Source organism: Electrona antarctica (genome assembly GCF_951216825.1).
Source record: "Electrona antarctica genome assembly, chromosome: 8".
Taxonomy (NCBI): domain Eukaryota; kingdom Metazoa; phylum Chordata; class Actinopteri; order Myctophiformes; family Myctophidae; genus Electrona; species Electrona antarctica.
Window position 1 is genome coordinate 15,534,455 of NC_136789.1, and position 18,844 is coordinate 15,553,298.

At 41.2% G+C, this 18,844-nt stretch overlaps 1 protein-coding gene across 2 annotated transcripts in view; it reads right to left on the bottom strand.

The window, feature by feature from the left end:
* The window catches only part of opcml (opioid binding protein/cell adhesion molecule-like), a gene marked incomplete at its 5' end in the record, with an annotated part of 291,631 nt that overhangs the window by 138,080 nt on the left and 134,707 nt on the right, over positions 1-18,844 (bottom strand). The window contains one exon of one of the 2 annotated variants that reach the window (XM_079508540.1): positions 14,090-14,165. In XM_079508540.1, coding sequence (XP_079364666.1) covers positions 14,090-14,165 — 76 coding nt within the window. Of the gene's footprint in view, positions 1-14,089; positions 14,248-18,844 lie in introns of those variants that run through there. The other variant, XM_079508539.1, reaches the window with a different exon arrangement.

Consider the following 18,844-nt stretch of genomic DNA (forward strand, 5'->3'; position numbering starts at 1 on the left):
AGATGTCTCAAAGGAATTCATGACCCAGAGCAAATAGCTTTCACATGTTTTAAAAGCTACCATCTTACAGTTTAAAAAAATGTTAAAACCTGTAAATCTAAATACCGGTACATAAATAAATAAATGGAATTTGTACTGTTGGGTAAAACCTACCATCATTTTACATTCAAAACCCAGCAGCCCTGAAAATTGTTAGAATAAACTTGGACAATAGTGATGTTATTTAAGTTGCATTTTCCTCTCAGCAAATGAAAAGTTGTCCAATGACAAACCCGAACAAAACTCCTCTTACCAAGTAGACAAAGTTGACTCTTAGTTGCTGAAGAAGTAGGACATTGCAGAGGTAATCAAGGTACCCTTGGAAGAGTTCTGCAGTTCTACTGTGTCAGCACTAACTCTTTGCTCACCTACCAAGTGGGGAGATTGTGTTAATTCATCCATTACAACTCAGGGGGTGAACAAATATAGCCAAATGGACCCGTTGCATTTGTACACTAGAAATAGCCCACTATGTTATGGTTGCAGCACCAACCAGTTTCCGTTTACATCTGTGTCTGTCCAGTACATACAGTATTTGTTGAGAATGAAGACATTGAAATAATTCAAAAAATAATAATAATGTATGATCAAAGCCAAGGTCAAGGTCAAACCTTGCTTTGACCACCTACTTCTAAATAGTTTATCTGTGTGTTGATATGTTTGCCAAATGTACAATTTAGGCATTTAGCAGACGCTTTTAATCAGAGCAATTTACAGTAAGCAAGAACACCACATGGTAAGACATCAAATACTGTACATAGAAATAGTAGAGGGTTCCAGCCTGATTCGCTGCGTTCCACAGATCTGAAATGTCACTGCGCTACTCAGTCTGGAGAGTCTCCTATATTCTCCATAGGTAGTGCGGGACATATGAAGGCTGAAATGGAGCCGAGGCTTCTGATTGGTCTGTGGTGTGGGTTGAGGAAAAACACCAGTTTGATGTTGTATCAATGCGCACCTACTGCTGTTGTCCTGCAACGTCTCCTTATCATTCACTAAACTCACCCCACACAGCCGTAATTTTTTTGTACTACTGAATCTGACAGTGTACTACTGAATCATTTACTTTTTACAGTTGTTTTTTACTCTCAAGTCTTGAACGCCGCTATTTCTGTCAACAGTGAGAAGGATGGAAAGAGTGGTGCTGGCTGATGACGTATCAGCAACAACGTGGCTACATAACAGATGACGTTATGAAATGCGAGTCAAGCAGCCTCTGTCCAGACTGATTAGCCCAGTGACATTTCAGATCCGCGGAACGCAGCGAATCAGGCTGGAACCCGTGCGTACTGTACATGGACAACCCAGATGTATAATGGCTTTTTCGAAGGACGTCACTGCCACATGCATTGCATGCTTGCCCATTTAAGTCATGCCATATGGGTTGATCCAGTGCTGCTGGCCATTACAGTGGGTCTTCAAATCTTGTATGCTATTCTGTTCCACTTGAAGTCTGAACTCATTTCAGAAATTAGATGTCTCCAATCGTCTGTCAACACAAAGTACTGGTCTCCCGTGACCACACAAATCATCTAGCCTCTTTTCGAGCTCACAGCCCTCACTCTTCCAACAAAACAGAGCTCACTAATGGGGAAATAGACTACTAATCAAATATTCCATTGATTTAGTTCCCTGGCCAATCCCATCTCAAGCATAATGCAGTTGAACTATACTCAGAATCACAGATGAGGAGCATCTGCGATTCTGCAATCTTTGGGGATTTCTATTGTATTTTAAAAGTACTGAAATGGTGGGATGGACATTTACTTGAATATGGAAGTAATACCACATGTCGGTTATATCATATAACAAATGATGTGATCGGCCCCGATTTCCGATCACGTGATCAGATCAGGACAACCCTAGTTATATGCCTAACCAACCAGTTGTGGTTTACATCCATGTTGTCCAAACAGATTTTTTTTGTGATTTCACAATGACCTTTGACCACCTACTTGTAATCAGTTTATCCTCGAGTCCAAGTGAATGTTTGTGCCAAATGTCATGAAATTCTATCAACGTGTTCCTGAGATATCACAATGACAAAAATGAGACGGATGTACGGCTGGACAGAGGTATGGAAGGAGTGACAACCCAAAAAACACATTGCCTCTGGCCACGGCTGTCGCCAAAGCAGGCATAATGAAGTAAAATATGCTGTGCTGAAAACCATGTAGCATGACTAAATCTGTCAGTTAGCAGAATATGCATCACCGTCATAACATTGACAACTTATATTCTCACAGCTGCATTATGTTGAAGTCAACTTTTAATTGTGTAGCTCTAGGCAACAAAGTCTTATGCACAACTGTATGCTCTGAGGCGGGGGCGTAGGCAGGGCTCAATGTATTCAGAAAAATGCACATAAAGTGCACAAAGACCTGCACACCGGCTGCACATGCAAAACTAACTTTATTTAGTGTAGCTCTAAATCACAATTGTCCATGTGTGGTCCAGCCCTATGGAATGTATGGAATGCATATGCTAAAAAAACATTTAAAATATTGCTTTGATGCTCATATTAACCTTAGGAAGTATTACGTTGTTTTTATTAGCATGCATTCCATACATTCCATAGGGATGTATGCCATACCACACATGGACATATGACATCATCAACCTGCGACGGGAGCAGTCCCCCTATTGAGTGAAAGATTCTCTATTTTTGAAAGAAATAACATATTGATGGTGTTTTTATTTTGTAATTTTAGTTATAGAGGGCAAGTATAATGTTTTAAGGCATATCATTTGTCTTATAGAGCGCCAAAGTCCTGACGTCACTCGCCCATCCATATGAGTGAAACGGCCTGGATGATTTGTTTATTTTTCAAACACAGTACTTGTACAATGCAAATAAAAAGTACATGAACCTGGATAGGCGCCCTCTACCGATATTGACGTCAGACTTCGGTGCTCTATTAGCCAGGGATCCTTTTAACCCCTGGACATTTTGACAATGACCTGTCCCATTGATATTTTAATCTCCACAGTGTCATGGAAGAAAAGACTCAGAAATATATCTCAATCGCAAACCAAACAGACCGGCAAGAATAGATGATGTTATATTATCTTGGGAGAAAATAACAAATGCAATTAATACATCTGGCAATGCTCCTCTGAGAAGTGTTTCTCAAGCCCAGTTCATAATCCATCACCCCTTAACCGGCAAGTAAAGTATTTTGATGTCTGCAGAGTCCATGTGGATGAGGGGACTGCTCATAACTCAGACATCCCATTACTCTGACTATGTGGCTTTGCGTGCGGCTAGGGTTTGGTACATGGGGCGGCAGTAGCCTCGCGTAGCGATACTAATATCACTGCGTGGATATTAGTCTCGTCCCTCTCTGTACTCGATTTATTTCCGCAATGTCCCGCCCCATATTTGCATACTGGGCCCTGGTTGGTTATAGCCTGGTTCTAGACGAATCTGGTTGGCTCGTCACCACTTCGGCCGTGAAGTCCTCCCACAATTGAGAGGGGTCAGACTTAATCTGCCTGGGGCAATATGCATTGTAAAGGTAGATGAAGGCTGGCTACGCGAGGCAAGGGCAGCAGTGGCTCAGGGGTAGAGTGGCCGATAGAGCAGCTAGATGGGAACCGCAAGGTTCTCAGTTCGATCACAGGCTCTCCAAGAGTTAGTGTTGAAGTGTCCTTGAGCAAGACGCTGAACCCCTAACTTGCGTGGTTTCCGCCGTCATTGGTGTGTGGTTGGGGGAATGTAATGCACAATCTATGTAAAGTGCTTTGGAAAAAAGTGCTATTGAAATGCAACATTTACATTTTCATGTGTGATATTTATAGAAATGTTGTCTATACATTACACTATACATACCGTACTAGGCTAAATGGAGCATGAAAGGCAAGACAGTTTTCAAACATGTCATACCGGTAAGCACCTTAAGAAATGGTTTGATGAGGTGAGTCAAACAGACTATGTAGTAAGTACACCATTCAGTAAGCCTTTTATTATGGACCGGAAATCGTCATGACTCAACGCAACAGTGTTGGATACAAGTTACAACCTTTAACCATTGTCACGTGAGGGTTAAAATACATTGAAACATGCTCAAGTATCGGTTGCAGCTTGACCTAAACAGACAAATATAGCAAGCAGGACTGTGTGATTTTGGAGATAGATCTGTGTGAGCCTCTGTTTATGTCAACTAGTGATGAAAACAGCAACGGACAAGGGCTCGCTTCAACGATGGTTGATGTTTTCCGAGCAGGTGAGCGTAAGCGGCAGAAGGTGCAATGTGTGAAACAATGTAATCCAAAATTGAAACGCACTGCTGATTTGCAAATCACACACACACACACACACACACAACACACACACACACACACACACACACACACACACACACACACACACACACACACACACACACACACACACACACACACACACACACACACACACACACACACACACACACACACACACACACACACACCTCTCTCCACAGCTCTTTGTTGGCCAAAGTAATTACCTTCTTGTACATTACCAAATGGGCATTTTGGCATGCTTCAGCAAAAGTGGCAAACTGGCACCTACATATTTTCCTTTGTCATTGAAAATGTTTGCAATTAGTGAAGAGGACTGTCTTCAAGAGCAAACCAAACAACAGTATACATTTAAACACAAGATGCAAAATTCAAGTTGACATTCACTGATCATCCAATATCAAGAGTTACATTGGTAACTGTTGTTTTCAAACCCCTATGCCCATCACACAGCAAAACATCCCATCTAGGTTCAGGAAAACTGTCATCTGAAAGTAATGACCGTCACTTCTGCCTCCTATTAAACCAGATTCATGACTTGCCATTTGAATGAACTTGACAGGTTTCAACAGGATGTGTATGAACTTACACAGGCTGATACAGTTCCTCTAAATGATTGAAGGCTCAGATCCAACAACAACACAACACTGGTGCTGTGATCAGAATGAAAAGGTCATGACTACTGGGCATTTAGAACACATGGTCACAAGCACATGATAAAGGAGATTATTTTAAAGAGATACGAATGTTGTGATTCTTGCTATATAAAATATACCCTGACAGGGTGGTGCAGGACCGATGCAAAAACGCAATAAAAATAATTACATTGATTCAAAAAATAGTATTAGCATTCAATAAACCTTCCAATGGCATGACAGCTGCTTGTTATTCAGAATGGCGTTCTGCCATCAGGAAATAACGAATCACAGAAAATTGACCAATCAGAATTGTTTATGCAACAAAGCAGTGTGATAAGCTGTGCTGGTTATTTGTGACCTAGTGTGAATAAGACCTGTTAAAATAAAATCAAATAAATGTTAAAATAAATAAAATACTGCGATAAAGCTCATCTAAGTTAGAACTCACCCTCTGAGTAGCGAGAACAAGAACTTTCTCAAAAATAAAGCAGCATGTTACAAAATATAATTGAGTAAAATAAAAATCTTTTCAAATGAATGACAATATTGAATGGATTTAAGATATTATTATTTGAGTGGAATAAAAACACAAATCTTTATTCCACGTTTGTTTGGATAGATCAATAGTTTTTTGTTTGTTTGTAGAGAAACAAGAAACATGGAAGAGTGTCAGGAGTGACATTCAGCAAAGGTCCGACCAGGCTGGGAATCAAACCAGCAACTTGCTGTCAGACATCAGAGCCTACTGTATGTGGCACATGCCTTAACCACTCAGCTGCCATCTCAAAAGATGGCTCAACGGTATCATGTACTGTAGTTATAGCCAGTTAGTTACATATTGTTTAGTTGCCAAGTTAAACTGGGCATGAATGGGTAAAAAAAAACAATCTTGTATAAATTGACAGTGCAGTATTCTGTAAAATGGTATTTAGGCCCATTTGTCAAATTTTACAGCTACAGCCAGACAGGCTATTTTAGACATTATTGATTAAAAACTAGATGTCCAGGTCCAGGTTTGTTTATTAGTACCCAAGGGTAAATGTGTTGTGCCAGATGAGAGATTCAGCAATCCAGTGTTAAAAAACAAGACACCACAGGAATACAGATTCAAAGATATCAAAACAAATAATTCAAAGTATGCAAAATATAGGCCTATCATAGTATTAAAAGTACTATTAGAGTATTAAGAAAATAACTCTAGGCACTCTTTCACCGCCGCGCGCACGCACACACACACACACACACACACACACACACACACACACACACACACACACACACACACACACACACACACACACACACACACACACACACACACACACACACACACACACACACACACACATTAACATTCATGTATTCCAAATCATATATCCTAAGACTAGCATATTTCATGTTGAAAATACAGTATGCAAAGATGGGGAAGTATTTCTGCATGTCTAAAAATATGAAAGAGTTCATATTTACTTTAAAGCGGGCTTATTATAACTCTGCAAGCCATATTTTTGGGGGAGTTATGGGTAGGATATTTCTCATTTGTAATCCCTCATAATTAATGGGAATGTAAAGCAAAGCAAAGGTTTTTTTTTGTAGGGACAATTATCTGTCACCAATTACAGACTCTCATGTCCAATTATTATACCCAGCCTCCAAATATTTTTTGGGTGACCCCCCCATATTTTTTCAAATGAGATTTGACCATACAGATGTGTAGAATGTGTGTAAGTATTTTTTTAAGTGCCCTCTTTCTTGGGTCTCTCTCTCTCTCTCTCTCTCTCTCTCTGCCGGCAGAACAGATCTACAAGCTAACAACATGTCGCATGCATCCAACGGTCCTTTTAACTGCCTGCTGCTGTTGGCAGACCAGTACATCGCCCGAATAAAGTTAATACAAACTAACTACGGTAAATTAATATAAATGGACAGAGAAAGTTCCAGTGTCACGGGAGAGATAGCATTTTGGATGTGTAGAACATATCAGAACATTAGTTAAAGCAGAGTAAACTGGCTCCTCAGAAGGAGCCATTTAGGAGACTTAAGGACTTCTAGAGTGTATAATTCAAGTTGGTTTATATACTGTAGTATGCAATTGTGGCTATGCTTGGAATTCTAAAAGTAGGCCTATGTCATTGTAAACAAAAGGAGCTAAACCAATTTTAGTAAAGAAGTGTTTCGAATGTGTTCATAAGACATTTACAACTGGCATTAAAGTGAATCTACTGTACACATTCCACAGTATACACATCTGCACCTGTCTTTCCAAAAGAAAATGATTGCTGTGGACATAATGTCCTCTTTCATCCTCCAGAAAGATGGCAAATGCACTTTAGGAAAAGCAACGTTCTGTTTCTGATAGTCGTATACCACCCTGGTTGCCTATTGCGTGTACAATATGTACTGTATATGGATGTTTGATCTCCCACACAGTCCACTGTGGTTCGAATTGGTTAATTCAGTTTCTGTATCCCGATTGGAGGCACTTTGCAAATACGCTTCAGCTTTGGTAATTCAACATGTATGTGTTTTTGTGCAATCCACTTACCATTCAATCACTCAGGACACTATAGGGTTGTCAATACATATTCCAAATTTGATTATAATCCAATTGTACAAAAAGAATCAGATGTTTGAATTAATATAAAAACAATGCACAGCACTAAGCGGATGGCTGCCTGCTTTGCACGTTCTGGCAAGGACTGATGCACTGAATGTACAGCATGAGGGACAGGAGTCATACAACGTCACTTTTATTGATGGAAAATGAAATGCACAATACTTTAGATCAATATGAAACAAGTGAACAATTCAACAACAACTGTATGGTAATGAAGGCAAAGAGTTCACTACGCAACTCAGCCGCAGAGAGTGATTCGCACAATACCTCTGATTTTGGTCAGTAACTGGCTTGATTATAATTTCCTGTTCAAATGTTTAGTTGATCACAGCACAGCTTGCTCTGAGCACTCAATTTACATTTTCTTTTTGCCCAAGATCTTGCCCAGTAAAGGTCGAGAAAATACTATCAAATTGTTTATTTTAAAGCTACAATCTGTACTGTATGTCTCTCCTGATGGAGAGAAGTAATGGCAACAATATTTAAACTACAATATACTACTATAAAGATGGCGGCACATATTAGGTGTCCAAGTCTGCTTCAAATAACATTGTCAACCAGTATGCATCCTACGTGACACCAGGGTTGAAATTTCTCGCAGGAAAAGTAGGGAGACCATGTATATATTGTAACATTATGTAACGTACGTTACTTACCAGTAGGCATGTAACAATATATCGCATATCGATATATATCCCGACGATATGAATCGATTTAATGAAATAAAATGATTTTCAAGAATGATGAAGAATGATTTTCAAAAACAAAGGGGGGCTAGTGAATTATGGTGTGTGTGATGTGAAATGTGAGCTTCAATCACATTCCATCATATTCAAGTGCTTTTGGAGGGAAATGAGTCACTTTCAGTAGTAGAGCACTGCAGAGGGGAGCTGTGTGTGTCTGTGCCCAGGTGATGATGGCTGTTGATGCTCATTAATACATCAAGGAAAGCAATTATGTTTCTGCACTGGCAAAAGTAATGCTACTTCTTTTGCAATGTAGTTAAATAAAAAATGTGAAATAAAGGCTTGGGGGGAAGATAAATTATATAAAATTTAAAAAACTGTAATTCTTCTGGAAAATATTTTGAAAAATCATATCGTGAACCTCATATCGTGATACGAATCGTATCGTGAGTTGAGTGAATCGTTACATGCCTACTTACCAGTATTAATATTAACACATTACCTCCCGTTACCATAGACGGCGATCTGGGGCCAGTGCCAACAGAATGCATGAAAAAAGCAGAGAAGAAGAGCCGTGATCCGGCAGTTTGAACCGGAAGTGATAATCGTCCATTTTCTAGCAAAGGTTGCGGCTGTAATCTGTCATCTGAAACATTAATTTGCTAACCGGGATGTCAAATTAATGTTTTAAAGCCACTAAAGACGCTTCCCATCTATCATTGACCAATCCACGCAGACATCCTCAACCTGCTTGACTTGAAGAACTGACTTTACCATCCAATCAGCTTGGGAAAAGGAATGGGAGTCCAAGGAGGTCCAACACAAGTCTGGTGTGTGACCCCACCCAACAGGTCTCTGGCACCAACCTCCAAAGGAGAGAGAGGTCCACCCTTAACTGATTCAGGACCGGACATGGCCTGTACTTGGCCAGCCTTCACAAATGGAGCAGTAGCCCAAGCCAACTGTGTTTACGGAAAGGAGCAAGCAAAGCTGACCCTCTCCAAAGACTGAAAAAAGGACTGGTCTCCCTTCATCAGCAGATAAGGAGTCAACTTTGCATTCACAAAATAAATCATTTCAATTACAAATCATTAATTTGATCTCACCTCAGAGAGAGAGGACGTTCTCAGTTCTCGGTATAGCACATAGAGCTATAAAGGATATAGACGAAACTGGAGCGCTAGCCCCGCCCCCAAGCTATTAATTTCAGTGGAAGTTGCTCAGTGGCGAGAGAGAGAGAGAGAGGTATGCAGTCTTAAAACAACTTAAACCTCCTCTGTAAAACAGACCCGAGTTGGCTCTGTACATTTTTCCCTCTAGTCTACACCAAATATATTTGCTGAAAATAGCACATAAGCTGACAATACATCGCTACGCTTGATCTGAGCTTGTAGATTAGCTATTTCTACTAAATGTCCCCCCCTCCAGAACAGGGGGTGTTCAAGTGAAAATGTATGTATGACATAATATTTGTTCATTTTGTATTGTGTATGTAGATCTTTTAAAAACATGTTCTAGTAGTTATGTCTCTTGTATTTGGTTGCCCTCTTATGGACATACAGATATATGCAACAATGGATATATTATGTGTAGGCTATTTGATTGATTTGATTTCTAAGGGCTTCAAAGGGCAGAAATGTACCATATTCACAATGCATGAATATGGTAGGTGGGTGTCCACTAGCCCTCGGCACAGATAGAATATGAAGATAGGTTGGAAATAGGTGACGTCGTCCTTTAGCTTAATCCCCAAACATGGTTGAGGGTTAAAAATGGGTGAAGTCGTCCTTTAACTTAAACCCCAAACATTGTTGAGCCCATCAGGGCTCTATACAAGTGTCTTTTCTGTTTTCGCTCTACATTAAATATCTTTTCTGCGTAGTGAGCATGTAGATCTGGTATTTTCTGCAAAGGTTTTCCCCAAAATACGGATGCTGGGGTTTAAGTGGTTAATGGAATAGAGTAGTTTAGTGCAGTCTTCAACTCTTAAAGATGCATATTCAGATTCAATAGGTCAGTCACAAAACGAATCTAAATCTCTGAGACGCTTCCAAGGAGAAAATACAGTAGTTTTCTCTTTTTGCAGAGTGTCTCCCAATTTTTCAAAGGAAATATCTAGATAAAAGTAACAGCAAACTTTATTAAAATTACCTTTACTGCCTTTGGTAGGCAGTACAGTAGAATCCCAGTGAGAGTAGCAAGCGTATTTCCATTTTCTTTATTTTTTTACCCGACTGGGAAAAATAATAAATATATGAAATATGGTATCCCTCTACGAACAGACTGCTTGGTTAACTATCCTTATAATATAGTTCTATCACTCAAGCACTCCCAGACCCTTATTAATATGAGATTCTCCAGCAGAGGAAAATCCACCATAGCATAATACCACAGTGTCATATTATGACACACCAACTGGCTCCCAATCCAATTCAACCCCTTGAGGCTGGTCTCAACGGATTATCTTCAAATGGTCTTGTAGATTTGTGGTGTTTACAGACAGAATATTAACACAACCCATTTTACATACCTAAATCTAAAACCTATATTTCATCATGTATCATCATTTAAAAAATGATGGAGCGTGCACAAAAACAAACCCTGATTCTGATTTGATAGTCATGACTCCAATTTCCGGTTGTGTGACGGCAAGTAGTTGACTCACAACAGCATAAACATGGTAGTGAACAGTCAGGAAGAAGGTTTCCACTGTCTTCCAAGTCAGATGGATGGAAGACATGAAAGATAAGCTTGTTAGATTGTGGCAACACTATGAACAAGTATTAAATGTTTAAACAAGGCACACACACACAACAAGCATGACAAGATGTGTATGTCTGCTGTCTGCCTCCATGTTTGTGTTGCTCTAAGTCTGCTATAAAAATGGGATCTGACTGATTGGGAGAATCGTTAAATGTGTGATGCTATGTTCTGTTTAGAACAAAATCATCTCGTGTGCGTTGTAAAGACTCAAACACAAAACATCTGCGAAATATGTCCTTATATGAGGGTTCTGCCAAGTTGTCAACACTGGTTAGGATTTGAAAATTTGTCTAGCAGCAAAGACATGGCAACAGATTGTGTTTATTTATGTAAGTCCCAAACACTGAGCCAGCAAACTAATGTGGTGCTAGAACAGTCCAAATCCATTAGCACATGAATGTTAACATTCCCTGACTTCTAGGCACAGTTAGCCTAAATCAGTACATTTCTATCTTTAAAATTTCAAGGACCCAGCCATATGCATTCAGCCAAAGGCCCCCCGATTAGATTTGTGTCTCTGTAAAACCATCAGTGTTCATTTAACTTGAAGTGTACAAATTGAACCTTAATAGATCTGGTTCCATTTGTACACTCTCTGAATTACAGACCCATAAGGGTTCATTTGGTTCCTAACTATCAATCATTTGAGTACCCCCTGGAACCTCCTCGATGACCCCTAGGGGTCCTCAGACCTCACATTGAGAACCTAAATTACTAAATGACTGAAATATACACTATAATTTCGTTAAAGCATTAAGAGTTTAAACCCCAAATACTCTTTTCTTTTGTAATATGAATCATAAGTTAATATGGCTCTGATATTTGCACAAATGTTCCCTTAATATTAAAGTGTTCTGTTTGTCAGCTTATGCCATATCTTGTTCTCAAAAACCCAGATAAGCCGTTATCCAGGTTTTAGAAATCCTGGATATGTTTCCTGTCATTTTCTGATATTATCTGGGATACTGGCATAATATGTTATCTCATTTTACGTTGCTTTCTGTGATCTGAGCTTTCCATTCATTCTGAATCCACAATTTCAACAATACAAGTACAGTAAGACTAGTTACGGGGTTTGATGAGTTGGCACAAGTATCAAACGTGTGGAGATATATTAATGCCATTTGCAGCAACCAATGCCTTGTGGTATTGATGACCACCTCTAAGAATAGCCACTGTCAACCTCCCTATTTTGGTAATAATCTTTCAATAGCAGATCTACAAGCTCACCATATTATATTGAGATGCATTGTGAACTTGCATCTTCCCTATTTCTCTCAGTCATTATGCCTGCACCCAACCACGACCCCTGCACATTTCTGTGTTGCCACTGCCTTTTGCGCCATACTGGCTCACCTGCTACGTGTGAACCCCCCACCAGGAGGACGTCGTGCCTTGCCCTACTCCTCCCGTTCAACACCCCCCACTGACAGGTGCTGCCCCAGCCCGTATAGCAATTGCTAGAGCAGCAAAAAAAGACCGCCCTCCCTGCCCAGCATCTCTCCCTCGAACACAGCCAATTGTATTCATATAGTAATAGATGCTCGGCCAAGCCAGGTGCACATGGCCTACATGTTTTAACATCTGTTCTCTAAATATATTTGCTATAACAAAACCATGGTAGAGATGTTATAATGTCTATTCAGAAATAAGGTACACCCCTGATTGATTGATTGATTGATTGATTTCAGAGCAGCTTCAACACCCACCAGCATCTGCTTCGATCAATTAATGCAATTGTGGTCTAATGGTAGGATAATCAAATGCAGAAAAAGATAATATTAGCATTGGACAGTCAACCTTTTTACACCTATTTTGACTACTCTGAAACTGTGCTGGACCCATTGTGCTGCCTATGATTATTTACGCTCGTAGATATATTTTATTGATTTTGACATGTCAAAATCAATGCTATCTGTACACCTTAAAGCTTTCTTAGATAACAAATAATAATAATAATACATAAATAAAGATTTTTTTTTCCCACACATGAGACAAAATCTCAACAAATTCCAATAAATTACCAATCTGCTCTGTAGCTATAGCTGCAGCATTATGTAGCCTATTCATAATATGTTACTTTTGTGTTCACCAGTGTTACAAAACATCAGTTTCATACATCATTTTGAGTGCACTTGTTTAATCTACTGTATAATGCGTGGGCTAGGCAGTAGATTACCAGACTACAGTGTTATATCTGAGAGGGCTGCCTGGGACCACCAACTTCACCTTCTGCTTGAGCTCCACCCAAGTGAAGTAACAGCCATATTGATTTTTGTGTTATCTCCTGTCAAAGTTCCCAAGTGTGTGTTTCCAGACAGACTGTTCACTTTGCATTTTTACGACATTAGATAGATGTATAAGATATCATGCGTTGAGTTTCAATCAAGGCGGGTATAGGCAGCCTTGCCAGCCTAGGGTGGCCCTGAGTGGCATGTTTCTGCTGAGCTCTTTATTTGCAGCAGCACCACATCGTAACTGATAAAAAAAAGTCCTTGATCTTTACAGTCATTAGGACTAAAATCAGATAAAAGTAAGACATACATATAGACCTGAATATTCAGTTGGCTAATCAATAGGCCTATATACCAAACCCAACCCCCACTCACAGACTCACAGACTCACAGAGAGTATCTCAGCTCCGAGAAGCCTCGAAAGACATTAGCCAGATCAATAGCATTCAAGGGCAATGGCAAAAAACAACTCAAAAATGTATAGGCTATAGTTGCATTGTTTAGGACAGATATCATACAACATGGTCTATGTTATGTATTATTGTAATCGGGTTATAATTATGCCATGCATATAATAGCTCTGGTCCATATAGCCTTAATGCGTAATTCGGCAGAATTGGCATTAGAGGGCTATATGGACCAGAGCTACAGCCTGATACCGTCCTGGGCATGTGTGGACTTAGCCCTGGTCCAGTGCTGTGCACGGACTATACTTCAGCAGCTCTATACCGGTGTTGTTTTGTCAACACGCACGCACACAATAGCCTATCATGGTCTGGACAACAAAACATAATATTAAAAAAGAAAAAAAAAGAAAAAAAGACTTACTTCAAAACGGCACTGTCCCCCTGTCTCACGGTGATGTTGTCCTTTAATAAAGAATCCCCGCTTTTTGCTGGAAGTCCTGCAGGTACAAGGAATAACAATTTTAGTCCGATGACAACCAGGCATTTCCCAGGTACCGCGAAATAGCCACACATCCCCATGTTTGTTCGTCTCTGCGCAACTTCCACGAAAACTTAAAATGTCAAATATTATTCCTTGCGTCTTTCTTCCGCCACAAATGACAGGACCGCGACGTTAAGCTACTCCTCCACAAAAGATGCGGTGATTGTGGGCGACCTGATTTGCCCCAATTAAACACAGGCGCTGAAATGTCTCTGTCCGTCGCGCAAATGTAGCAGAAAAGTATATCTGCTGCCTGCACGCATTGAATTTCAGTAGACTAAAACAACAGTCTCTATCACTGCTGAATAAATATATCTCGCTGCCCTAGAAGTGGCTTCGGCGAAAACTGAAAAAGCACAGACGGTGTTTGTGGGAGAGATTCGGAGCGTCTATCGTCTCTGGCTCAAATTGTAATCGCCGTGAAATGGATGCTCAGACTGAGCGCACAGCGCAGAGATGCATCACCCGACCCAAGTCTCTTGTTTTTCTTGATGTCTGGAATTCTCTGGAAGTAGAAGAGCCTGTAAAGCTGCCGACTTTCAAGTCAAGTGCATGATCTGAGAGAGACAGTCTCTTTATTTGTAAACTAGCCTAAAGTTCCTAAAGTGCACGCAGCTGACTTTCCGTAATCACCATCACTTGAGAAGGTGTGTGTGTGTGCGTGCGTGCGTGCACTGAGAACACAGTCTGCAGTAGCCGTATTATAGATAGCCTATATATTTTCGTGTCGTGTGCTTTAGGTTTAAGCTCAATGTCGCTGACAAGAACTGAAGCTTCGGAGAATTAATTGTGCTATAGAGTTTAAGCTGCACCTGCACATAATCATGCCGTTTATCGTTCAAGCACGCTTATACACACTGGAGAATGAACTCAAAGTTTTTTCTTGACGTGTAGGCTACTTCAGCCTCTTCAGGCACACAAACAATTTCCATTTCCAGGTGACTTTCACTATTTAGAAGCTAACAGACACGTCCATCATTCGTTTATTGCAGCTTGTATAAATGTATTTGGAAATGATGTGCAAAGAGCTCTGGTGGCGAAATAAATCTTTAGCCTACCATTTATAATCACTACGTGCGTGAGAGAGAAAGAGAGAGAGAGAGAGAGAGAGAGAGGACTCCTTTGAAGGAGCGCGGAGGGAGATATGGAGGAAATGGGTGGGATGCTTTGATGCTGCTGAAAACGTTTAGTGTGTGTGTGTGTGTGTGTGTGTGTGTGTGTGTGTGCACGCACGTACGGCGCGACTACTTGGCCCCACTCCCCGAACCCACCTCACCCCTGCCCATTTTGACAGGCTGGAATGGCAATTAGGGTTGACGACAGCACAGTCGTCAACCCTAGTACAGCATCTTGCAATGGGTTTGGTCCACGAGATTTGCTACACGGTACAACACCATGATACCCATGTACCTGTCTATTAAAATACTTCCTTAATGATTGTCAACGAAGTTCACACCCACAACACCAGAGGGAGTTCAACAAACCATGTGCAACCCAGATTCGGCACAGGGACTAAATTCATTTCGCTCCTATGCCACCAAAATGTGGAATGCCCCAGCAACAGCCATTAAGACATGCAAATCCCTTGACTCCTTCAAAACCGCTCTCAAAGGGCACCTACAGGGCTGCAATTCGAAACTGCCCCCCGTAAAATCTGAATCCCCCCGGGCCCCACCCCCTCCCCCCTTACTGTATATGTTTATTTTCCCTTTTTACCTCCTTACATGATTTCCTGTTTTTTATATAGAAGTGTATATTTGTATGTCTCTTTAATGTTCTCATTAATTGAAAAAGGTGGACCTTGTTGTAAACAAGTGTAATGCTTTATCAGTGTGTCGTACACATGTAACAATCTTTGTATTGAGTTGTGCTTTCATGTGAAATGTAGCCATTCTGCAAACTGTTAATAAATAGCCTACTTAAATCAATCAATCAAGAGTGGCACTTAATTAAATATATATGCATCCAACAGAAGCATTCATTTGACCACCAAGAGAAGGCTTGAGATGATTTCCTTTACCATAATCATAATTATGACTTTGTCATGGTAGGCTATGAAAGTAGCTATGAAATATGATTTAGGGAAAAGTAAATGTCATGCCTCCAGTGGAAAATGATACAAGAATTCCACTTTGCATCATAGGCCTACTGTAGGCCTGCCGTTAGTGATTTGCATTCATCAATGTCAAATTGAATTCCAAAACATCCTTTTTTGGTTAAAGCACTTGTGGTATAAAAGAGAAAGGCATCATTTAGTCACTGTGAGTCTGTGGAATTTCTGTATTTTAGTGCAGGGTTCTGCTTAATTTCTAAATTACAGCACAAATGCGTTAACACACAGGAAACGTATCAGAAACTACAGCCAAGTATATCCTCTGCCTAATTTCTATTACCTCTATTTCCACCAAACCCATGTTAGTTTCAAGGGGGTTCTTAACACAGTTGGATACATACAAAACAGGACATGAAACAATACAACATAACACAAATACTCACTCACTTTACTACACATAAAGGTGTATAGCTACTCCCACACACCCCACAAAGTGCCAATGTACACAATTTGGTGACAGCTACACTACAGCGTTAAAATTATCTTATTCTAATGCCTGAAATGAATATACAAATATTACAATTGATTAGTGGATAGAGCAGTGTTTGTTTAGACAAGAGAGCAGACCCACAAATGTACCTATAAGCAGTTGTTGAATTTGTATTGAGAGAACTTGATTATGATGATGACGGGCCAGAAAATTGGGCTACGATAAGAGTTAATTAAAACTAGCCTGCAATGCAAAACAAGTTAATGTTAATGCTTTTTAAATTACATCCTCACCGCTGACCACAGCGGAATCTAAAGATATAGGCTTAATAAGAGCCAAAGGGTGTGTGTGTGTGTGTGTGTGTGTGTGCGCGCGCTTGCGTCCTCACCACCCTCCTCTCCCACTACTCTCAGGTGATTAAGGTGCTATACCATTTGGTCATGCAATGTGATTTAAAAAAAAACCCTGCCAGGATAACATTTTGGCTACTGTAAATAATGTTCTATACCGATAATAATTAATGAACGTGCAGAAACCTTACTATCTACCTACTGTATTTCTAGCAATGTCCGTGTTCAGTCACCTATGTGACTCGTGTTTATGTGTGTGACTCATGTGTGACTCATGAGTACCAGTAGGGGCGCTGTTGTGGCAGAAACAGAGACAGAGAGATGCACTGTTGTCTGCTAATGAGAGAGAGAGAGAGAGAGGGGGGGGGATTTGCACCACTCAGATTTCTTCTTTCAATTAGTTATACCTACTCTGTCATACAAGAGTGTCGCACAAAAATAGCTGATCTACAAGCTATCTACAATTAGTCTACAGGCTCACAACATGAGCCTGTAGATCTGCACTTTTCACAAATGTTCGAAGATGCTGAGCGTGTGACTAAAAGACAACTACATTTAATCCATTGGAACCTTATTTTTCTCTGTATCCATAAAAAACTGAAACAAATACATACAAGCTTTTCACATGACAGTGATGATATACAGGTATCATTGTGCACTCAGCTCTTGCAATGTTATTTTAGGGGTTGTAATCCTGCCATCCATTCAATCCATGTCATATGCTATAGGGTGCTGAACCTCATTGTTCTGCCTACAGAGGGCCAGGTGCCCCTGGACACCTTGCTATAGGGTGCTGAACCTCATTGTTCTGCCTACAGAGGGCCAGGTGCCCCTGGACACCTTGCTATAGGGTGCTGAACCTCATTGTTCTGCCTACAGAGGGCCAGGTGCCCCTGGCCACCTTGCTATAGGGTGCTGAACCTCATTGTTCTGCCTACAGAGGGCAAGGTGCCCCTGGCCACCTTGCTATAGGGTGCTGAACCTCATTGTTCTGCCTACAGAGGGCCAGGTGCCCCTGGCCACCTATAGGGTGCTGAACCTCATTGTTCTGCCTACAGAGGGCCAGGTGCCCCTGGCCACCTATAGGGTGCTGAACCTCATTGTTCTGCCTACAGAGGGCCAGGTGCCCCTGGCCACCCTATAGGGTGCTGAACCTCATTGTTCTGCCTACAGAGGGCCAGGTGCCCCTGGACACCTTGCTATAGGGTGCTGAACCTCATTGTTCTGCCTACAGAGGGCCAGGTGCCCCTGGACACCTATAGGGTGCTGAACCTCATTGTTCTGCCTACAGAGGGCCAGGTGCCCCTGGACACCTTGCCATATGCTATAGGGTGCTAAACCTCATTGTTCTGCCTACAGAGGGCCAGGTGCCCCTGGACACCTTGCCATATGCTATAGGGTGCTGAACCTCATTGTTCTGCCTACAGAGGGCCAGGTGCCCCTGGCCACCTTGGTGCTATAGGGTGCTGAACCTCATTGTTCTGCCTACAGAGGGCCAGGTGCCCCTGGCCACCTTGCTATAGGGTGCTGAACCTCATTGTTCTGCCTACAGAGGGCCAGGTGCCCCTGCTATAGGGTGCTGAACCTCATTGTTCTGCCTACAGAGGGCCAGGTGCCCCTGGCCACCTTGCTATAGGGTGCTGAACCTCATTGTTCTGCCTACAGAGGGCCAGGTGCCCCTGGACACCTTTAGGGTGCTGAACCTCATTGTTCTGCCTACAGAGGGCCAGGTGCCCCTGGAC